This window comes from Cryptomeria japonica, chromosome 10 (assembly GCF_030272615.1).
Source record: "Cryptomeria japonica chromosome 10, Sugi_1.0, whole genome shotgun sequence".
NCBI lineage: Eukaryota > Viridiplantae > Streptophyta > Pinopsida > Cupressales > Cupressaceae > Cryptomeria > Cryptomeria japonica.
Genome location: NC_081414.1, coordinates 7313755 through 7338817, shown reverse-complemented (window position 1 = coordinate 7338817; position 25063 = coordinate 7313755). Strand labels below are relative to the sequence as shown.

Below are 25063 nucleotides of genomic sequence, written 5' to 3'. Positions count from 1 at the left end.
AATATTAATAACATACCCCACGGGGTAAACATCTAGCACTGTTGCCTAGACATACTCGGGAAAGGAAGGAGCAGATGGCGTACGGACACGATGGGCCTACCCGTTGGTGAGATTAACCCAGAGGCCAACGACGCACAAACGGAGCTCTACGACGGGGAAGACACTGCAACGAGGGAATTCTCAATCCTGCTTCAAGCGGCCATCGAGACCTACGTCTGAAGAGAGGCCACGAAGCCTGAAGTCCCAGCAAGTGTCGTGTAGACCGCACTGGAAGTTAGCCCCGCAGTGAATCTATTGATGAACCACCTCCCCCGGTTGCTTGCACAGGCATCACTGGCACAGCGAACCCGCCTGGAGGAAATTGCTCGTGAGGAGCGACACCAACGGGTCCTCTGACAGTACGAGGAAAACAATCGTCGCTGGGAAGCGGTGCGTGATGGCAAGAGGTGAAGGGGAAATTGAACCTTGAACCTCCATGAGGAATAAATAACATTCTATACTATAATAATGGTGTCGTACTATTGACATAAATTGTATCCGACGGGATGAATTAATAAAGAAGTGTTCTATTTTTTATGGGTTGTTGCTATTTATGAAGATGTACGGGAATTAATGCCCAACTTATTAAATAAGCATAGAAATAAGAAGGCACAAAGTGAGGAGTGGGAGGCCGCACAGAGAGCCCTAATTCTGAAACAACAACTAGAACGTAGACGGAGGCTAAGGCAACTTGCCGAAGGGTTGCCTGAAGGGAACCAAGGAGGTGTCAGGGAGGGTGCGGGAGCAAAAGCCGAAGGAGATTTCTACGTGTCGCCAGAACACCGTAGGGTGAGAAGCTACGAAGAATTTTTGGAGGAAACAAGGCTACGAAGAAATTTGGTCGAAGAGACCCGGGATCAGTTCAAGAATTTATCCCTTACACCGCGCACGGAGGACCACCCAAGGGAGTGAACAGATGACAAGGGTGAGAACGGAGGGGAGGGCAACCGTACGACCGTAGGTGCGGAGGAGGCACAAGCACATGACAAGCAGGGCCCCCTCTTGGGACCCATCACACCAAGCACGCGGGTACAAAACACCGTACCCCCAGTCACTCAAACAAAAAACACCACCGGCGCGGGGGGGAGTGGTGCGGGTGCACGACAAAAACAGCCACCTCTGGGGACACGACCCCCATCAATGGCCAATAGGCAGAAGTTGCCGAAGTTCACCGGCGACAGGAAGGAGGATCCCGTAAGGCAGTGCAGAACCTGCAAAACCATATGGATGGCCAATGGTGTCACGGACCAGGACGAATGGACGACGCAATTTCCAGCGACATTATGGGGAGTTACCATCGACTGGTACTCGGATGCTGATAAAACTACAGTGGCCACATGGGACACGCTGCGGAGAGCCTTCGAGAAGGAGTTCCGCCTACTCTGGGATGATAATGAAATAGTGGCAGAGATATACAGTACGAAACAAAAACAAAAGGAATCAGTTCGTGCCTATGGAAGGCACCTGAAGGAGCTAATTGGGAAAATGGAGAGTCAGTCGGCCGACAGACTCAAGAAGAGGTGGTTCGTAGAAGGCCTTAAACCCAGTTTGAAGAAGAAAATGAAGATAGTCCCCCCTTCGTCATACGATGATGCATACAATAGGGCTATGGACTTAGAAAGTGAATACAAAACGTCCAAGAAAAAGGGGAAGTCCTGCTCTGAGGAAAATGACTCTCCCTGTAAGGAGAGTGGTAACGAGGGGTCGAAAAAGAAAGTGACGGCCCTGCAGAGGGACATGGAGCGTATGATGAGAGAATTCAAAGCGATGAAAGGCTCTACTAGCCAGACCGAAGGAGATGTGTGGTGCACGGAGTGCAACGAGGAAGGACATACGAAGGGTACATGCCCGAAGAAGGCCTTTTGCGAAATTTGCCAAGTAATGGGACACTCCATCAAGGAGTGCCCATACAATATGAAGACCCAAAATACGCAAGTGTTGTTCACTGAGCAGGCCACAACATCCGCACCAGCGAGTACGGCCCAGCAAACCAACAAAACGGCATCATCTGGAGGTTACCGGGACAACAGACGCGACTGCAGAAGGAATAACAACAACAATACCCGAAGCCATGTCTAGTACGACGCCAAGGGCCGACCAACAATCCAATGTAGGGCCTACAATCAGTGGGGGCACTTCACCCAGGATTGCACGAAGGAAGCAACCCCTCAGCACCTCTGCCGATGGTGTGGGCCAGGCGACCATGAGGATGCAAATTGCCTGAAGCCAAGAGTAAACCTTTTGAACATCGAACCCACGAAGGCAGAAGTGTTGGCAATCACAAGGGCACAGGCCAAAAAGGCCGCATACCCAAATCCTCACACGGAGACCGAAAGAGTGAGGGAACCAAGGGTCGAGATCACAAAGGAAATGGCCGCACAAGGGCAAAACAGCCACGAGGCCACAAGCCCGTCACGGATGAAGGGAGAAGAGAGAATCCTACGGCAAATATTGCAAATAGAGGTACCCGTGAAGGTTCAAGACCTCCTTGAAACCATACCACAGTTCAAAATGGCTATCTTGAGCTCCGTACCCACAGAAGCTAAAACGAAGGAGGTCATAAGTCCCGCGATCGACCCTATGTTGCTAGTAGTCAACAGCGAACGCCACCTTGTGGTGGTAGAAATGGGCATCCTGGGGACTACCTTGACAAACACCATTGTGGACGGAGGGTCAGGAGTAAATGTGCTCCCAGAAGAGACATGGAAAAAACTGGGAAAGCTTACATTGTGGCCCCCCACATTCTATCTGCTAGGGGCAAATCAACACAGGATTAAACCCCTTGGTACCCTCATGGGCCAGCGGGTGATGATCGGCATGCAGCAATTCGTGCTGGACTTTGTAGTGATTCCACTAAAGCAGAAAGAGTACGACGCCATTCTCGGACGTGGGTGGCTAATTGCAGCAAAGGCAAACCATAATTGGAAGCGGAATACATTCTCCCTGGAAAGTGTGGGGTGGAAGTACGTGATCGATCTCTGTATGTAGATGGTGAGCGAGGAATTGGCATCCTCCTCCGAGTCCGAATCTGAAGGAAACCAGTTGGGTGGGGATGAAGACCGACGCGGAATGGAGCCCAGTGACGAAGGGGTATTAGAGTTGGAAGCATGCTCGGGGGATGAGAGGGACTCCATGAATGGCCTCTTCCATTGGCAAATGGAAGATTATGAGTTGTTTGCACCCTTGTGCAATGTATTGAGTATCGAGGAAGAACCAGATACATTCCCTCTTGAATACGATTTATACAAGGAAGGGGAGGTCTGTGTGAATGACACTCCCGCACACCAGTTCCCGAAGGGCGCACCTATTAAATACCAAGAAACCAATTTGAAGGAGACAAATCTAGGAAAGGCAAGTGATCCCAAGGTCATCCTTACCGGAGATGACTGGAACCCAGTGTTGAAGGCCGCAGCCTTCAAAATTTTCCTAGAGTACAAGGATGATTTTGCATGGACTTACAAGGACCTAGAGGGCGTGCACCCAGAGCTATGTGTACACCGCATAACATTGGTACCGAGAGCCCAACCGGTAAGAAAGCGGCCTTACCATATGAACAAAAATTATGCTGCAAGGGTGAAATACGAAATTGAGCGGATGTTGGAAGCGAGCATAATCTTCAAGGTGCAGACAAGCGAATGGGTGTCTCCCATTGTGATTTCCCTCAAGAAAGAGGCCAATCAGATCCGGATCTGTGTAGACTTCCGGTGTCTAAACGTTGTCACTATTAAAGACCCGTTTCCCATACCCTTCACCGACAGCATCCTCGAGGAAGTGGCTGGACATGAAATATACTCCTTCATGGATGGGTTCTCTGGGTACAAACAGATATCCATCACAGAGGAAGATAAGTTGAAAACGACCTTCGTGGTGGAGGACGGTGTGTATGCATACAACTGAACGCCCTTCGGCCTATGTAATGCACCCACGGTCTTTCAGCGCATCATCTTGCACATCTTCGACAAGATGTCGGTAGGAAACTTCAAAGCATTCTTGGACAATTGGTCTATTTACAACGGGCAGAACATCCACCTAAAGGCCCTCAGGGAGTGCCTGGAGAGATTTCAAAGAGCATGGTTGGCACTTAATCCGAAGAAATGTAGATTCATCGTACCATAGGGAAGAATGCTTGGACACATTGTGTGCAAAGAAGGATTGAAAATGAACCCCGACAAGATTCGGGTCATAGTAGAAATGGAAGCTCCTCCAGACGTCACCGAGGTAAAGTCTTTCCTTGGTCATGTAGGGTACTACAAGAGTTTCATAAAAAACTTCGTTGAGGTGTCCCACCCGTTGGATAGATTAACACGGAAAGGGGAGCCATACATCTGGACAAAGGCACAGGGCGACGCATTTGAAGAGCTGAAAATGAGATTGATGGGAGCACCCACACTCGCATACCCGAATTGGGATAAGGAATTCCACGTTCACGTGGATGCTTCAAATTATGCCATCGGGGCTACACTAGCTCAGCTAGGGGGACACGGGTTGGACCACCCGATTTATTTTGCGAGCATGTTGCTCTCCAAGGCTGAAAAGAACTACAATACCACGAAGCGCGAAGCCCTCGACATGGTCTACGCCGTACAGAAATTCCGACATTACCTACTGGCTACACCATTCACATTTTACGTAGACCACCAGGCACTAATATACTTGGTAAACAAGCCTATTATTCAAGGGAGGATAAGCCATTGGCTATTGCTACTACAGGAGTTCATGTTTACAATTGTGGTAAGACCAAGACGAAGCCACGTCATAGCAGATCAGTTGTTTCGGATTAAATCGGGGGAACCTCCAGAGGGAGTAAATGATTTCCTGGATGCGCACTTGTTCCAAATAGTCGTACTCCCTTCGTGGTACAAGAATATTGGAGAGTACTTGTCGACATCCCGATTCCCGGAGGACATGCCTCCAGGGAAACAGTGTTGACGTGTCCAGAATCGTATTGCTGCAAACTCCATACAACGCAGAATAGAATAAACTCGCTGAGCATCCTATCCTCTCTTGAGATAAGGAAATCCCTAATGTTATTTTCTACGTTTGATCAAAGGGGACAACCTCAAGGTTTCTTTTGTCAGGTCTTGACTGCGGGATTGCTCAATGGTTTGATGTGTTTATGCTGGAAACACAAGGGGGACTTACAGTGAGATAGGCGATTGATAGATGAGTTCCCTGGAATCTTTATGATCTTTCTTATCAAATGATTTCAGTTGAGTTGATATTGTTTTCAATGGGACTGCGGATTCTCTTGATAAAAAAAGTGGAAAAGGAGGGAAGGATAGAGAGAGAGAGATACATGAAATATAAATTTTAACTAAGATAGCAGATTCAGTAAACAGACGGACACCTCCAAATAACTACACTAAGCATCACCAGCTGTTTAAGGACAACACTTGCATAAATTTAGTGCAATCTTCAAAGGAAAATAGGATTTTCATGTTATCAACTACAACATTAGAACTTTTACATTCATAGTGAGCATTCAATAACCGAACTAAGCATATGAAAGGTTCAGACTAACCATGCAGAGAGAAAGGCGATCAGCCATTCCCTAATAGTGTGAACTGCAAGGATTCTGTCGAATGTTTGTTTGAAAATGCTATATAAAGGATATAAACATAACTGAAAAATTTCTAAATTAATGAAGAAGGAGACCATGCACTCACAAGGAAATTTGGAAACAGTCTTAATCTTTGCATTAAATCCTGTAAATTTCGCTAGAGCTTTTGCAACAATTCAAGAACTTCTAAAATGAGGGAAAACCAGTCCCCTTTAAATAGGCTCCAAAATTGGATGAATGGCCAAGATCTAATCTAAACAAATGGCCCAGATTCATCCATAAAACATGGCTGCCCATACCCATAAATGGGAGGCAAATATCAACAACCACCCCAAAATGAGCAATAACTACCCAAAAAGGATAATTAAAACTCATCCAAAATTATCCAAAAAGATGCATTCATAAAGTTTTACATTTTAGTTGTGACTTGAAAGTCAAATATGACCCTTTTGGCCAAAAGTGCACTTTTCAAAATTTAAAAAGGAAAAAAGTGCATTTTTAGGAAAGCACTTTTTCTTTTCCAATTTCAAATCCTTTTATCAAAAATTGACTTTCTTCATGCAAATATTCCCGCCAGAGATCTCGACCTGCTGCACGTTCCTCACGAACATACTCCTGGAACCTGATACATAATTGGAAAAGCAGACTGAATGGAGGCATAGGAGGATGGCGAATTTTATATTGCATGCCTTCGAGGTATTGGTCTACCTGCTTCAGACCATCTTGCCAACTAGAATGATTACGCTCAAAGCACAACATGTCCGAGTGGAATTGACCGGCAAAGCCTAGGTCCTTAGTGGAATAAGTGATCTTATTTGTTCCCAATCTTTCATCCCAGTCTAGCGGTATCACTTCATCGGATTGGTCATTCACCCATCCCGAAACCATTGATCGAAGGATTATCTTGCCAAGTTCCTGCATGGTTTTCAGAATTACCTCGCATGCATTGTGTTCTCAATCGATGATTTCCTTCGCATCATTCTTCATGTTGATAGTCCAGTACCATTCTTTGACAATGCCGATACCAAGAGGGTGCAAGATGTCGGAGAGTGTAGGGATCTGTGCCTGGGTCCAAAAAAGAGCGTTCATGAGGGGAAGAGTAGTGGCAGCCACTTCCTGGATGTGGAGGGATTCCCTCTTTACCTCTAATAACTTAACCAAAGTGGTTTCTCGGTGGCGAGCCATTTCCTTCACTTCCTCAAGGATTCGTCCTCCCCTTCTTCTGATGCCTTGTATCCATTCCTTCACGGCCCTTCCGGTTTCCCGTACTCCTTCAAATTCTGTTGTGGTCCTCTGTGCCAATGCTATCGAGGGAATGTGGGATCGGAGGCATTGTGTAATGGTCTCAGGAGTTGATCAATGTACCCTTCGGCCTGCTCAGCACGAGCCGGATACATATCCTTCTCGGCTGTTGTCTCTTCAAGTTGCCTAAGTATGTTCTGCACTGAATCCTTGAATTCCTCCTTTTCCTGTGCCTTAGTGGCTCGTCCGATGGGGACGGTTGTGATGCTATAATCTACCAGTGTGATCTGATTTGTTGGCTTGTCTACAGGCGGGGTGGCAATGTGGAGAGTACGGTTCCTTTGCTCATCTTTAGTTATTCTGGAATATGCCTTGGGCTTTTTCTTCCCCTTAGCTTTAGCTTGGTCGATGCATGAGAATATGTCCTCGAGGTCGATAGGTGGTTTGGTGGCGGCCTTGCGCTAGGCTCTGGCAATTAACCATTCCTGAGGTACACTCTGGGCTGATGCTATGGTTAAATTTTCACTTCGTTCTTTGATGTTTTCAGCCGTCTCATCACAAATTTGCAACTGTTTTGTTACCGAAGGGGTGGAGGATGTGCCAAGTTCCTTACTTGCAGCTGAACTTTCTCCCACTTCACTGAACAATTGTCTGGTGCCTTCGTGTGATGGTTGCTCTTCAGTCCTCTCGGGCTCGCGGGTATCATCTGTCCTTTGCTCTCCTTCAACGGTAGAGTCATCTTTGGTTGTATTATGGAGCAGCAGTTCATGGCGGCTCTGTTGGGTAGATTCATGCACTTCGATCCCTTGAATGGACGGAATCTCTCCTTCCTCTATTTGGTTACCCGATTGGGTTGATTCAATGGCCCTTAGCTCAACTTCTAGCATGTCGGATGCGGGAGGATCATCAGCTCCAAATGCATCGATGTCACTCTGGGAAGGCGGAGCAAGTATATAATCTAATTCTACTACATCGTCGGATGAACTGGGGTCCTTTGACGATGAAGTGACTTCTGGTCTCCTTATAGGAATCTTCTCCCTTCTTGTTCTCTTCGACGTCCGAGTCCCTCTACAAGCCTTAGCCTTCTTTCTCTTCTCGGGTTTTTCAATTTCTTCCCTGGGTGCACTGGAAGTTCCCTCATCTTCGGAAGACTGAGAATCGAGGCTACCCATTAGGTGGTAGATGAATTGGACTCCCTTATGAATTAGTCTCTCAATCTACTGATGCAACCATTGGTCTGTATATCTTGCTGGGGCTTCCATGACTGCCTCAAAATCAATGATTGGATCCTGGGACCAATCAACGCCTGGCAATAGATGCCTTACTGCCTCAAATTCTCGGACCTGGAGGCAATTTCCTAAATCTGTGAGTTGATTCAGGACCCAGCGGTATTCAAAGAGTCGCATCTGCTGCACACTCGGCCTAGAATATTCATGCCTCCGGACCTCATAGTCATCAGAGCAGTTCTTCCAATAATCCTCAACTGATTCCTTTGCCCTGTACCGCCTGCCATAGGCTCTCTTTGCCAGATTATCATGATCGAAATATTTTCTCGGAAAGTGCTCTTGTAGGCCATAAGAGGCCAGCTCTGCGAGGGATTCCTCTGCTAGGGTGGGGGTCTTTAGATGGACGTCCCGACTGCCTATGATCATGGGGAACGCGAATCCAGCCTACTTGCTCTCTCTGAGTAAGAGGTCGGCCAGACGTGACTACCTTGCGACCTCCATAAGAACTATTTTGTCAGTCGAGTACTGTGGAAGTCAGAGAGGGGCACCATCAAAGCCCGCTATTCAGATATAGGAGAACCTTGGGAACTGGATGAACCAGGCTCCGTATCTCTGTACTAGAATATAGCTTGCTCTGAGACCCTTATGTGTAATCCTCCCTGCATTAGCCTGACCAGGCGCATTGTGAAGGCGTCATTGACGCGCTCGTATTGGCCAACTGCATAAGCTGGGCTGCTCTTTTCTCTCTGAGCTACATCCTGATAGTGTAGCTGCGGGTAACAATCATAGACCTTTACCTGACCAAGCCCATTCCCGATTTCACCTTTCATTATCAAACCTGGCAGCGGTTGGTTCTTGGCGAACATGAAGACCAAGTAAGAGGTCATAGTGAAGTACCTTTTGCTCTCAAGTTCAATTAGCTGAGCGTGGATGTTGTCGCTTATAATCTGGGCCCACTCAAACTTAGACTTCCCAGCGAAGACTTCCTCTGTGAAATAAAACATCCACTCTTCAAAGTAGTTGGATTTAGGAAGTCCCATAACCCGGCAGAGTAATGTGACCATATCCCCATGCTCATTATGAAAGTCACTTCTTGGGGTCTTTTTCCCAATTTTGGCGCTTGGAAGCCTTCTTTCCTTGTACCACTCTTCGTTGATCAATGTTTTGCATCTGGCCGGATTCATATCATATGCCCCCTGTGCTTCATCTATAGTCGTGGCCGTGGGATTGTTTGCGAAGGGAATGTCGAATGCGTCGCCAATGGCCTCAGGAGTGAAGTTGGCGAGAGTCATATTCTCGAGGAGCACCAATCTGGAACCTAGCTGATAATGTCGGGCAGCCTCTACCACTAACTCATAGTTTTGTACTGCTGGAGGAAATCCCTACGCTTGGGCAATGCCACTTTCTACCATCTGTCTAGGCTTGCCATATGTGTTAGGGGAGAAGACCCGATTCCTCAAGTCCTCAATGTCAATATGGCCTAGGTCGGTATCATCAACATTGTCCCAGACGCTCTGAACTTTTGACTCCCTCAATCCCCCTCTTTGATACTGGTACTTCATCCTTTCAACTTTGCGTGGGATATCTGATTTGGATACTCGCAATGTCTCGGCTGTAGTGGGCGTCTTTGATGATTCTACTGCCGATTTAGGCATTTATCTTGCATAGCGAGACACGGATTACGAGGCGATACAAAAGAAGTAAGGCGGGTTAGATAGAGGATACTCCAGCATTCAAGGATTAATTCAAAATTTAAATTGGAAATAGAGTGATATTGCTAGCTGAGAGCTTGACTGAGCAAAACATTTATTCAAGAAGCTTTCGATCGCGAAGTTATATTTAAGCACTTTCTGGATTAATTTTCAAAAGGGACAAAGCTCGAAAAATTCTCCTAAGTTTAAAAAAAAAATGCAATTTTTGGTCAAATCTTAGGAGCAGATTCTAATTTTCGACTGCTTTGAATGATGCTTTAATAGTCGGAAAAAGATGCGAATTTTGAAGACTTAAGCACTCTAATCAATTTTGCACAGGCATGCATCCAATTAAAAAAACATTTCAGATGATCAAGAGAGACAAAGCGTACTTACCTGATGAAAAATGGATGGTGAGAAATCGCCTGACTTGTTGCGCAAAGACGAATGGATAGTTCTGCAAATTTTGAATTCCAACGGTTATCTCTCTAACTCAATTTTTTGCAGTTTGGATTGGAAAAGAATTTGCAATGTTGAATTTTAGACTAAGCAATTTTCACTTTAGGCGAAATGGCAATTTGAAATTGGACAACTGGAAGGGTTTATGTCAGCGTTTTACCTTGGATGCAAATCGCGCGAAATTGGCTTTGCCTTTCAAAACCCTACGCGAACTTTGGGTGCCTCCACGTTCATCGCCTACTTTACTTTCTACGCAGTGATTTTCGGAGAAATGGGAGACTTCGGAGCATAAACTGCGTTTTACCTTGAAGGATTTCGGCTCTTTATTTTTTTCGGACCTTTCATGCCTTTTGCGATTTTCGGGGCTTTCACTTTCTTCGGCGACTTAACAAATTTCGGACCCCAAGGCACTTTTTGCGATTTTTAAACTTTGAAATTTCAGAGCTTTGAACGCCCTTTGCGAACTTCGGAGTTTTCACGCCTTTCGGCGGCTTAAAGTATTTTGAAATTTCAACGCCTTTTGCGATTTTAAAGTATTTTGAAATTTCGGCCCCAGGGTCCGAAATTAGATAACTCAAGTGAATTTCGGACCTTGGGGGGGGGGGGGGGGGGGGTTTTGCAAACTGAAAGGTAATCTTCGCACCTTAAGGCCCCTTTTTCAACTTTAAGACAAATGCGGACCTTAAGCACATTTTTGCAACTTTAAAGAATTTTCGGAGTTTTAACGCCTTTTGCAATTTCGGAGCTTTAACTCCTTTTGCAATTTCGGAGCTTTAACGCTTTTGGGCGAATAAACAAATTTTGAAATTTCGGCCCCAAGGTCCAAAATTAGATAACTCAAGTGAATTTCGGACCTTGGGGGGGTTTTTGCAAACTGAAAGGTAATTTTTGGACCTTTTCAACGATTTTGTCAATTTTGAAATTTCTCTCCTTTTGTCCCCAGGGTCCGAAATTCGGCCCCCTGGGCGATTTCGCAAACTTTGGTATCTTGCAACGAGATTCGCTCCTCCTTTCCCAATTGTCGAAAATCGTCATTCGTTCAAATCTTGCAAACTCCGCAAAAACAAAACCTCATGCAATCTATCTCATCGCTCTTACGCGGAAATGACAATTTTGGGTCGTCACGCGACCTTCAGACGCACTGCACTTTGCTTGGCAGGCTTCGCCAACTTCTATCACCTTACGCCTATCCAAGGCGATTTCACAATTTTGAACAATCTCTAGGTATTCGTGCCCGAGGGCTAGACAAGCCTAATGGAATCATCGGCTCTTTTCTTTCAACATCATCACTTCACGGACCGGTTGCGGACTCGCTCGAAAGGACGCGAGACGCTCTGTGCGAAACTCAACAGAGCGAAGACGAAAGGCTCAAAAAAGGGAAGGGGGACCCTGTTCGCGACAGGGAGCGTGCGCAACGCACAACAAACAAAGGAAGCTAGTATTAAGGAGCAAGACCTTTCAACTAATCAATGGCTTACTCTACAAAATGGGACCCAACCAAGTACTAAGGCGTTGTATCATGGAGGAGGAAGTCCACAGTGTATTGAGGGAGGCACACGAAGGACCCGCAGGCGGACATATGGGCCCGAACACTACGGCACGCAAGGTGTTGCTGGCAGGGCTGTGGTGGCCAACCATACACAATGACATCCGGGAGTGGGTCGTGGGGTGCGACACTTGCCAACAAGTGGGTTAACCTTTGAAGCGGGACTTCATGCCCCTCAACCCTTCGAACGCACAGGAACTATTCAAACGATGGGGACTCGACTTTGTAGGGGCTCTTAAGGCTAGCCTTGCACGACGGTGCCATTACATTGTGGTCGCGACAGAATACTTGACTAAGTGGGTGGAGGCGAGGGCCCTCCCGGATAACTCTGCAGTAAGTACAACTAAATTTATCTATGAACAAATTATAACGAGATATGGCATACCTATTCAATTGACAAGTGATCAAGGGGGCCACTTTGTGAACCATGTCATACGGTTGTTGACCACCGAGTTTAAGATTTCAACTCATTATCGAGCCCGTACTACCCACGCGCCAATGGGCAGGCTAAGGCCACTAATAAAATATTGGTATCAGTAATCTACAAGTCCTGCGGGGTAGAAAAGGAAGATTGGGAGGAGAAGTTACCCTCTATATTATGGGCCTACAGAACGTCTTACAAGGTGACCACCGATCAAACTCCATTTCAACTGATGTATGGTCAGGAAGCAGTGGTGCTTGTCGAATTCATGGTGCCGAGTCTGTGAATAGCAATTGAAAATAGACTCGAAGACATGGAAAGCCTGTGGGAGAGGCTTTACAACTTGAACAAGCTGGACGAGCGTCGAATGGTGGCGTAGTGGGCCACGAAGGTCGCACAAGCGAGAAGAAAAGTATGGCATGACAAACATTTAAAACGGGCTAAATTCACCTAGGGATAGCTGGTTTTGAAATACAACGACAAAAACGAAATCAAACCAGGGAAGTTTAAGGTGAGATGGCTAGGACCCTTCCAAATTGGCGAAGTCGAGGCCAACAGGGCGATCCAGCTGACAACGTTGGATGGGAAAGAGGTGCCCCAAGCTATGAACGGCTCCAAATTGAAGTCGTACCACGAGCAACAACCACATCAGCAAGTCCTAAGTGGAAAAAAAAAATTTAAAATTTTTAAAAAAAAAAGCCACGATAGAACCACCATGCTTTCCCCACCGCACAAACCACCGACACAGCAGCCGGTGAACGCCACAACAGCCTGCGAACGCCACAACAGCCCCGTGAAAACAACATAGCCGCGGGAGAATAAAAAGAAGACAAGGCCAGAATAGCCGAAGAGCTCCGCCGACACCTCCAGGAGAATAGAGACAGAGCCGCACTACCGCAGGAAAAGGTAACAGTATAACCGTTGGTGGAGAAATGAATTCCGCAGGGAAGCGCCAATGGAGAGCATAGTTATTAGACTTGGACAAGACGGCAAGGGTTTTACCATCGGGAGTAAGGATTGCAGGAGGCATGGACACAAGTACTGGTAAAAAGAGGCCCCGACCAAAGGTTGCAGCAGGCCCGTGGTGGATAACAGCTGACACAGTGATGTTTGAGGGTTTACATGGGTTGAAATGCAGAAAATGGAGTGATACCGCGGAAAACTATTCTGTGAAGGAGAATTTGAGGAGAGCGGGCGTACAATGGATTATCCGAATGGCAATCTTTCGAATAAAGGAGTTTGAAGGGCCTCTTAGAGCCTTGATTCGGAATTATGATAGCCATGGGCATTGCTCGATAATTGATTATTGTGGGAGGAAGCTCACTGTGTCCTTCTCCAAAACAGAAGTTGCCTGGGTTTTTGGCCTGCCAACCATAGGAGCCACAAAAATCGATGAGGTAGGGAAGAGGGCATCACAGCAGGACAGGGAAAAGATGTTGGGATTAGCTTGTCGTCAGCTTTCACAGAAGCAATGGGAAGACATAGCTCACGCACAGAAGAAGAGGGCGTGAAGACGGACTTCATTGCTGAGGGTGACATGTGTTGCTTAATGGACGTGGTGAAAAGCAGGCTCACCGGTTCCAGCCGTGCCTCGGACATTTCTACCCAGCACATATTTCTCGTGGACGGGTTGCGCAATGGGATATAGTATGACTGGGCAGTTGTCTTAGAAGATAAGTTGGACGAATTTCTCTTGTTACGGCACAAAACTTTTTATATGCCGCACCATGCCATTACTTTGTTCCTTGCAGCCACGATGGACCAGGTCCCACTGGAGGACAACAAGTTTAAACCACAGTTACCAGCACACAATACACACCCACCTATCTGCTATTGGATGCATTCGGACAGCTTGGGCTCTGGGCCCAACAGTATTCCGTCGTCTTCAAAGAAAAGAAAAGTACAAGTGGTAGTCTCCGAGTCTGATGGGGACGATGGTATGGAAAGTGACAGCTCAGAGGAGGACGCTGAGGAGGCATTCTGCACGAAGGGTACAGAGCGCGAGGATTTAGAGAGTGTGGGACCAACCGTGGGAGAGCAGGGACACGGTCTTGGGGGCATGGCGCAAGCTGGCACACAACAGGTTGCATCTCCCATAGGGAAGATTCTTTTTTCACCTGCCCTTCTTTCGGGTACTTTGCCTATGGATGTGAGGACACGAACCCTTGGCCCTGCATTTGGGGAACTACAGCCAGCCATCACCCTCAGTCCAACCCAGGAGACAACATCAGGGGTAGCGCCAGCCTCAGCCGTGCATACTGGAGAGTCAATTCGGCATGTGGGAATGGAGGAGATTCCGCACATTGAGGGTGTCGCCGTGGGGCAGGCTAGCAGGATGTTGGGAGAGCCTATGGATGCAACCACAAACGCCTAGCTCAGTGAGTGGGCAATGCAACCTATGCACCCCGTCGGACTTCCTCCTTTATTGGGACGTTGTCACATTCCCAATGAGGTCGTGGAGTTGGAGGATAGCGCGCGTCTGGAGCTCATGGGGGGCGTGGTGCATGTCTCAGATAGGGCGGATGCCCGCTCTGGAGTGAGGTCTCCATTAGATATTGAGGTCGGGTCGGAGGTTGTCAGTGGATTGGCTTCCATGGGTGCATACATGGCACACATTACTCAGGTGGGAGAGTCACTATTGGAACAGGGCCATAAGCTGGCCGAGAGTATGCAGGCAGCCAGGATGGATGTTGCTGCGAGAGCCTTAGCCAGGCGAGTGCAGGTCCTTACTGGACAGTGCGAGGAGGAGTTTGAGCGATCTTTTCTTTCTCAGGGATGGCCTGCAGTGGAGACAGTGGAGATGGTCAATGCTTGGCAAGCTCCACGGCTTTTGGGTCGCCACCAGCTGTAGTCCCTGGTGTAGGAGATGGAGCAGCAGTTCCAAGATACTTACTTAGCCCTGCAGCAGGCTCAGCATCAAGGTGCTTCTGTAGAGGTTGAGAGACTAGCTGCGGTGGAGGCTGGGCGATCTATTGAGAATGAGTTGACTCGCGAGAGGGAGTCCAGATTGGTGCTAGAGGTGGAGTTGGCTAGAGAGAGGGAATCCAGGCTGGCGGTGGATGTTGTGTTGGTTCAGGAGAGGGAATTTCGGATGTCGTTGGAGACCCAGTTGGGGACGGCTCAAGAGACATTGGATGCGAAGGAGAATAAATTGTTTGAGGCGGTGTTTATGGTCAAGAGATCTCGAGAACACCAGTTGGCGGCAGAGCATACTTTGAGGCAATTTATTGAGCAGCAGCAGTCCAGGCCTTCTTCATCAGGGACGCTTCCTCCTCCTCCTCCTTGATTTTCTTTTGTGTAGCATTATACTCATCCCCATTTTGTTGTGTTAGTCTCGGATTTTTGTCCTTGTCGTCTGGAGACGACTTTTCTTGGGGGGGGATGATGTTGGTCGTAAAATGGGCTTTGTACTACTTGTTAAGCTACGTTGGTTAAGTATGTTAGTGTCGTCGAGGGTAGTTGTCTGTTGCACAATGGTTCCCCACGAGTGGTAACTGCGACCATGTCTTTATATATGCTCTTGTACTTGTTGTTGGAGACACTCATGCAGAGAATAATTATTGTACTAGACATTTTGGCATTAATGAAAGCATTGCTTTGAGTTTCTGGTTACTACTCTATCCTGTGGTTATCATCTAACTGTTGATATGCAATATTAATAACATACCCCACGGGGTAAACAAAGTTTAGTTGCATACTTGCAATCGAGTCCTTAAGACCCGATTACAAGTTCGTTCATAAAGTACTTGTAATCGAGCCTTAAATACCTGATCACAAATTGTTTTATTTTTATCTTGCAAAGCGTTTTACTTATACTTGCTATCGGTCACTTAAGCCCCAATTGTAAGTAATGAAATGATAGTCTTTTCTTTTGTTTGCGTCGCGTTTTCTAAGACCCGACACTCTTTCCATCTCCGTATCTTCAGCATCCCACATTTTGGGTGGGTCGCATTTATGTTTTGGTCATTGATTCATGGTAGGAGTGTTCATCTTATAAGGCCCCTATATTAGCTCTTTGGGTGACTTGTTATTATTTCCTTTGCTCATTGACGTCGTATTTTTCAGTTGGGCATCTTCTTCTTTCAAGTATGTTCATTCTTTTGTTTCCTTTATTTTTCTCTAGTCATTTTTTAGTCTATTTGTATTTCATCGTTTCTATTGGTTAGAGTTTTGCCTTTTGATCATGTGATCATCTTTCTTTCTGTATGTTGTTGCATTTGCTTCATCAAATGTGATTGAGAGATCATTCGATTTCAAGTTCCCTTAGTATCGTGTTTGTAGTCGGGATAATGAGTTTTGATTGCCAATCTTTTTCCCCTCATTTGATTGATAGCATTCTCTTCCAAGAATGGTTTTGTTCATATTGCAACTGAAATTCACGTTGGCATGTTCGGAACTTGTATTTGGGTCTCTTTTATTCGATTACAAGTTCTTTCTTTCCCTTTATCTTTTTTCCATTTGCAAGTATCTTACTTGCAATCGGGCCTCAAAAACCCAACTGCAAGTCTTCTTCATCCATGTCGTCCCTTGCATACTTGGAATGGGATCTTTGAGGCCCGATTGTAAGTTCACTTGTGTGTATCAAACTTTCTTTTGTCTTCTTGCAATTGGGCCTCAAGGACCCAATTGCAAGTCTTTAATTTATTGCCTTTCATCATATTCATTTGTGATAAGACCACCATCCAAATGCAAATATATCCACTTGCAATCGGGTCCTTGAGACCCGATTTCAAGTGCAAAATGTTAAAGGTTTTCCCAATTATGCCTTGCACACTTGTATTCGCGTCTCAGAGACCCGATTACAAGTTCATGTCATGCTGCCCTAGCATGCAAAACGTATTTCGAATCTCAAGCTTCTAGTTGTAGATTTATTTTTCCCATTCAATAGCATTTGCCTATACATGCATTTGGGTCTCAATCTCAAGTAAGTGTTAGCTCTTTTTCAAAAAGTTCGCGCTCTCCCACTTGCATATTCAAAGTTCATTTCACTTGCAATCTAACCCGCAAGATCCGAAATTCCACCCTTGTCATTGTCAAAGTCTTATCCATTATGCGTTGTCCAAGCTTTTCCATTCATTCCCCCTCTCTTCATGATAAATATCCAAATAAGTCAAGGGTTGAGCATTAATTTAACAAGCAAGTGTCTTGGCATCTCCAATAGCTTCTGAAGATGTCTTAACTCTTTTGACTTTCCATTGTAGTGTTGCAGATTCATGTTCAATGATAGAATAGTCGGCATCTCCTTCCAATAAGAAGATAACATACAAGTATGATAAATACCCAAACGGGATTGCTCCTTCTCAAGCGAGCTCTATGGTGGATGAGATTAAAGATACGGAGATCGGACATGTTGACAAGTCTGAGTTTCTTGAAAGAGAAGAAGGATCACCAACCCATGGCATGCAGTTGCTCCTGAATAGTCACATCCATATAGCTTCCACTTTCCCAGTGGCTGCCTTGGAGCTAGAATTTGTTCTTGTCTGTGCTGCTCGCTTTGACAGAGAATCCAGAATGATCAAAGATGATGACGGCAATATCATTATCAGATCGGATGCAGAGACTATTGACAAGATCTTCAAGGTTCCTGCTGCCCCGGTATATGCAGATATCTCTATGAAGAATGCTCTAGATCATTACAACCAAAAAGAGGTCAGATTGCATAAGACATCAATTCCAAAATGGCTCAAGACTCCTAGAACCTGTTTTTTTCTAGATGGCCCAAATTGTATTGATCAGATTTCATTGAGGAAGACACTGATATAATCATACTTCTCAGCAGGATAATGCGGTTGAAACATTCCATGTTTTTGAAATCTTTTGTATGTTTGTATGTAGCATGTAGTATGTAGTTGTACTATGTAGGGTTGTATGTAGGGTTTGTAAATTTCTTTTTTTTAAAAGTAGGGTTCGACAAACCCTACTTTAGTTTTTTTGAATGTATGTATTAATTTTATTTTGTATTTGTAATGTTTTATTGCACCAAACTTCACTTTATTATTTGCCTCAACTTCAAGTTTCACAAACCTATCCTAAAATGTCTACTTAAGCTTCCAGACCCCCCATTAGAAAGGACCCTGCTTGGAAATATCATGAGGATTTTCCAGGGCAAGGAAGGGGCAAACAAAATGTACATTTTGCAAAACAATATTCCATGGAGGTATATATAGACTGAAATACCATATTTCTGGTGTGCGTGGACATGATGTCGAACCATGCCTAAAAGCACTCCCTGAGGCCGTACGTGAATATTATGTAATGGTTGAGGAAATTGAAAGGAAAAAGAAACAAATGGAGGATCGAGCGGCCATTGGGAGAGAGGCAAATTTAGGAAGAGGGACACAGTTAGGTTGTGTTGGAGGCCCTTCTTCCTTACCTTCACATCGTCCCACTCAGTTTGCTACTGTTGGTGCTTCCGCTTCTAGCTCTATAAGTGGCAGTGCCACCGCCACTTCTCATGCTCCTAGCACTAGTAGGTGTAGTGGGAGTGTTAGCATTGGACCTAGGATTCTTAAATCTAGGTTGGATTCCTTCTTTGTGCCTCGCACTACTCCTGGGTCCCAACAGTCGCTTGAGGGCATGGGTTGAAACAAGGAGGTCCATGATGCTGCTAAAATGGCAGTTGGCAGGTTTTGGACCTACAGCAGTATTCCATTCTTTGCAGCCAGGTGAATGTTTTATAACTTTTAAGTTTGATTGTTTTAAGTTTTATACTTAACTTATCTCATTGAATTTTTATACTTAACTTATCTCATTGAGTTTATTTGCGACAGGTCTCCTTATTGGCGAGAAATGGTTGATGCCCTTACCATATGCGGGGCGGGGTTCAAAGCCAATAGTGAAATGGTTGATACCCTTACCATATGCAGAACCATTTTGTCTCAAATGGTGGATGATGTGAAGAAGGATTTGGATGAACAACGCCAGACATGGAGCACTAAAGGTTGCACCATCATGACTGATGGTTGGACGGATAGCAGAAATAGAACTCTCCTTAATTTTCTTGTTTCTTCCGCAGGTGATTGATTAATTTTAGTTTCATATAGTCTTTAATTTTTTATTTTTTATCTAATGGTTTATTGAATGATCATTGACCTAGCTTTATTTTTTTATTTTAGGGGGCACTGTTTTCATCAAGTCCATTGATACCTCTGCCCATTGCAAGAATGCCACCTACCTATGTGAGCAGATAGAGGAGGTGATTGATGAGGTGGGTGAGGAGAACGTGGTACATGTGGTGACCGACAATGCAGCAAATTATGTTGCTGCAGGTAAACTTTTGATTAGAAACTAATTTTCTTTGCAAATTAATTACTATCTTGTAGTTTGTACCTCCATTAATTACAATTTACAATGCAACAAATTATGTTGCTGCAAGTAGACTATTGAAGGAGAGGCACCCATCTATAGTTTGGACTCCATGTGCTGCTCATTGCATTGACCTCATGTTGGAGGATATTGGAAAAATCCCATGGGTCAAGAGATGTGTAGAAAGGGCAAGAAATGTGTGCAAATTTGTATATAATCATTCATGGATGTTGGCTCTTATGAGACAATACACAGAGCAGAAGGAGTTAGCTCGTCCAGGAATCACAAGATTTGCCACAAACTTCCTCACATTGCAGTCCATGCTTAGGTCTAAGTCTGCCTTGAGACGTATGATTGTTGGTGAGGAGTGGTCTTCCTCATCCTATACTACCATCCCTGCAAGGAAAGATATGGCAGACTGCATTTTTAATGAGCAAGACTTTTGGGTCCCTTGTGATGAGATAGTGAAGGTAATTTTTTTATAAATTCTACAATTTAACTTCATGTTTTAAAACTTATTATATGTATTCTCTTATTTGCTCATTTTTTTAAATTACACAATATTTTCAATTTTACAGTTTGTTAAGCCCTTGGTGGTTTTGTTGCAAGTTGCGGATGGAGAAAAGCCCGCAAAGGGCTATATATATGAGGGCATGGATAGGGTGAAGGAGGGCATCAAATTCATCTATGGAGGAGATGAGAGCAAGTATGGTCCCATTTGGGAGATCATTGATAGGAGATGGCATCATCAGCTTCATTGGCCCATGCATGCAGCAGCCTATTATCTGAATTCGGCATTCCGTTTTATCCCTTCTTTCAAGGCTGATGTGGAGGTCCTTAATGGGCTATACTCAATCATGGAGAAGATGGGACCTACTGGTACTACTCAGATAGAGCTTATTCGAGAGCTACAGTTGTTCTCAGATGCACAAGGGGAGACCTCCTCTCGTCTTGTCGCCAAAGAAACGTAGGACAACTATGATGCCAAGTAAAAATAAATTGTAATGCTTAATTTTAGTTTTATTGTATATTGTAACTTGTTAAATAAGTTCATGAGTGAGACTGATTTTATTTATTTTTCTCATTTCAAACTCAGATCATTGGTGGAGGTTTTTTGGCCCAACGACACCAAATATTCAGAAGTTGGCCATTCGCATCTTGAGCCAACCATGCAGCGCATCAGGTTGTGAGCGCAATTGGAGAATGTTTGAGCACATACACTCCAAGAGGCGCAATAGATTATCTGTGGAGAAGATGAATGATCTCGTCTTTGTTCACTACAACCTCCGCTTGAGAATGAGACAGAATGCATTAGTTGGCATCTCTCCTATCATTCTAGATGAGGTTGATCTTGAAGCAGAGTGGGCCAATGAGAGTTAGACAGATCCTGAGATTCTTGCAGCTGTCTTTAGTGATGATGACACTGATTGGATCGACCAAGTAGTTATAGAGGCTGAGGCTGTAGCCATGGCAGAGGAGGAGCAGAGAGCACGAGCAGAGACAAGAAATATTGAGAGTGACACAGTTGTTCCTGATGTTGGTGAGCATGGCATGGTGTCAAGGGGAGCGACTATGGCTGTTGAATCATCCAGGACCTACCTTAAACGCCTTCGCAGGGGGCCAGGGCAAGAGGGTGCACGCTCCTCTAAGCCATAAGCTTGTAGTTGTATTTACCTTTGGTATTTGTGAGGAACATTTGATGATGATCATACAATGACATGGATTTTTTATTCCACGAGTTTTGTAATATTGTATACATTTGACAATATTTATATATTTATGTTTGTTATTTCCTTCAGCTACAATTTGCATTTATGCTTATGTGATTGATGTATACTTGTGTATGTAATCAAATGAGCTGAGTTTGATGATGTTATAGTGTCTTTAAGGTGTATTCAATAAAGGGTGCATGAAACAAGTTTTAAATCTTTAAAAATCTCTCAATTTCTTGAGTTTTTCACTTTCTCGAGTCCAACCGAATCTGACTCCAAGTCCCGAGTCCGAGTCCAATTCGGCCTTGCCGAGTCTGAGCCGAGTCCGAGTCCCGTTTCTTTGGTCATGACTCATGGGTCGGGAGAAGGCTTTCACCTCCTCCTCCAAACAGAAGGGATGTATCAATCCCATGGAGAGGAAATTGCAGATGTGTTTGGATGCCCTAAAAAGCACTCTGCATATGAATATATTTGTGTTGATACTGGTTGTCAGTAGTTTTCATTTTTGTAAGTCATGGGACTTTGCATTGAATCTTGCAGCGGACATAACTTTCCTTATACCAGGAAACCTATCAATTGTTCTTTCGAATTCCCAATATTATGGCTTGAGAGGTGCAATCATATAAAAATGCTTCTATTCAAAATGAATTAGTAATTATGAATAGAACAAGAACATTAGTTGGCAGTATAAGCGTTTCTAACAACAATGAAATAGAGCAGCTCCTGAGGCTAACAGGAAGCATTATGATGCAGATAAATAGGGTCAGCATTTGGTATTTATCGTATCTATATTGATGATGTGAAAACTAACCCCAAAGATGTTGCATTTATACATTGAGCAGCTTTTAGATCATAATTATACACTGGGCAACTTTTACATCTTGAACTTAATGCATTTTGATTTTTTTTAATTATATTATTGAACAGCATTAATTTACCATCCAAATCATAATTCCACACTTCTAAATGACAAAAAAATAGCATGCTATTCAATTTCAACTTTCAAGTCCTCTGGCATTTAAAAAATATCAGAACTACAACCTGCTTACTGCATGCATCTCGTTTTCTTAAAGAGGTTCACATTCCATACCTGTGCTTACATTTAGTGCATTCATATTCTCGCTCTCCTTCAAGCATCTTTATTGCTCCAGATCGGATGACTGTTCCTTGAAGTGTAATTAGTTTACCCATATCCTTTACTCTCACGCGTCCAATTGATGGATGAGTTTCTGGTAGATCCACATAAAGAAGTGAGACAATCTGGATGCATAAGATTGCTTCTAATGGCAGATAAGCTAGTATAAGTCCATTTAGTGCTCTATGAGTTTCTATCCAGTCTAACTAAGAACTGTGCAACAACTCACTCCACACACACTGCTGTCTAAATTAATTTAAGATTATCAATTTTATTTCAAACAATGTTAAGATAATTCAAAGGAGCTTTATAAAGCACATCGTTGGCTACTTCCAATTTTATTCAAATAATCCACATTGCACGAGGAACTGAAAATGTGTGCTTGGTGATTTTTGATAAGCATGTACAGAAAACAAATATAGCTAGGTTGGGATGTGACAAAATCTTTGGTGTAATTTTTTAATAACGTGGAAGAAAATGAAGAATAGATAGTATTAGAAACATTGAGATAAAGTTTAATACAAGTGTAAGGAAACTAGGAATAGGAAGGAAAGGTACTAAAAATAGCTGAGAATACTGGAAACCCTTGACAACTATTTCCAAAACACCTATAGATAATATTAGAAACTGAGAAATATTTTGGCAAGCTCAACTCCAGCATGGTAAACGTCTGGAAACTCTTATAAAAAGACTGACCTCTAGCAGAATTGTTCTGAATTCACAAAAACAATCGAGAAGTTTTCCTTCTCTCTGGAGGAGCTTCAAGAAATTAGAAATCATTTCTCAGATGAAGAATTTGTTGGGAACACAATTATACTGAGAGGGGGGGGTGAATCGGAATAACATAAAACTTTTTCTTTTTCAACTTAATAACAAAAGCACATAACTTAATCCCGAAGCATATAAATTTCATATAAACATTCACATGAAATCTAACTATCATATAACACAAGTAGAACATAGGATATACATGGAAACCCTTATGGGAGAAAACCACAGCAAAATAAACTCTTCACATATATCTGCTATAAGACTCCTTATAGTCATTTATCTTCTGATACTCTCTTTTGAATCTGCTCATGAGCACCTCAAAAGATTTCTCCAATATGCTTCACAAGTCTCCAATAATTGCTTTTCACAAATCTGAGATATTATCTTTGCAACATACAACTCTCTATTGTTGTCGGGTAATTAAGCATTAAGGTAAATTGTGTTAGCGTCGGCAATTAACCCGTCCGTTGTCGGCAGTTGGTACCGGGTAACTGACCAAACTCCTTTATATTGTATCTGTTTCCAGTCTTTGGACAGGCTATTGTAGTCGAACATATTGCTATCATTGTATGTACTGGCTTACCATGAATCAATAGAACACTTGTGAGTTCCATATATTTTGTGTACTTCTGTCATTTATGCAATGTCTTAACCTGACACCCTATGGGGAAAACATTTGGCGCCATTGCCTAAGTAAAAACCTGGGAGCAACGGGAAAAGGACGTACTACATGGCACATGGATAATGGGACAACCATTACCAGAAGGAACGAGTGACCCTGACAGAGAACCCGTCGAATTGTTCGAGGGGAAAAAACACTCACGAAGGATTTCTCCTGCATCCTACAGGCAGCAATCGAAACACACGTACGGAGGGAAGCCACCGCCGAAGATGTCCCAGAAGATGATGTGTGGAGTTTGCTCGGAGTAAGCCCCGTTGTGAATCGGTTGATGAGCCAACTACCTAACCTTTTGGCACAAGGATTTTTGGCTCTTCAGAACTGAAGGGAAGACACCTTCCGAGAGAACCGACGGCAGCAAATTCTACGAGAATTTAGGGAGCACCAAGAAGAGGAGCGCAATACATGAACTCTGACGGTCAACAAGAATAAATAAGAACACCCCCATTGTAATGAGTATGTCAGTGACATAAATTATGTACAAGGGATGAAGTAATAAAAGTTTTTTTGTTTGGTTGTGTACATGGTATGTGCTTGCTGTGTACGGAAGTGATTTATGCCCAATATACTAAATAAAGACAAAAATAAAAAGATACAAAGTGACGAATGGGAAGTGGCACAAAGAGCGTTGAATCTCAGACAACAAATAGAACAAAGGCGTAGGCTAAGGCAGCTTGCCGACGGACGACCGGCCGAGGGTTTGCTCGAAGGGAACCCAGGAGGTGTCACGGAGGTTGCGGAGGCAGAGATAGACGGAGAAAATTACACTCTCTACACTGTTGTAGGGTTGCCCGAAGGGAACCTAGAAGAAGTCACGGAGGGTGCCGAAGGAGAACTCTACAGTTCACCAAAATACCACCATAGGATAAGAAATCGTGAACGGTTGGTGGAACAAACAAGGCAAAATCTAAACCTGATTGACGCTACCAGAGACCTACTAAAGAACTTGTCCATTTCGAAGGACAATCCGAGAGAGACAACCAACCGGAGGGAGACGACCGAAGGTGACGGTACGACCAAAGGTGCCGAGGGAACACAAGGGTATCGTACGGGAGGCAATTTGTTCGGTTTGGGGTCACCAACCTTCTCCGAAGGACCCACGAGTGGAGGGTTCGGTGCAAAAGGTGGAGGCGAAGGATCACCAAGTACAAGCACACAAGGCATCAGAGGAGCAAGACCCAGCGGTGGGATGGCAAGTAAACAGAAATTGCCAAAGTTCAAAGGGGACGGCAAGGAAGACCCCGTACGGCACTGTCATACATGTGAAACTATTTGGT

General features: G+C 44.4%; 1 protein-coding gene across 4 annotated transcripts in view; it reads right to left on the bottom strand.

The window, feature by feature from the left end:
- LOC131069394 (probable DNA helicase MCM9) overlaps nt 1-25063 on the bottom strand; it is a 278734-nt gene that overhangs the window by 211213 nt on the left and 42458 nt on the right. For all 4 annotated transcript variants that reach the window (XM_058004791.2, XM_058004790.2, XM_058004789.2 and 1 more), the window contains exon 4: nt 22292-22430. In XM_058004791.2, coding sequence (XP_057860774.2) covers nt 22292-22430 — 139 coding nt within the window. The remainder of the gene's footprint in view (nt 1-22291; nt 22431-25063) is intronic.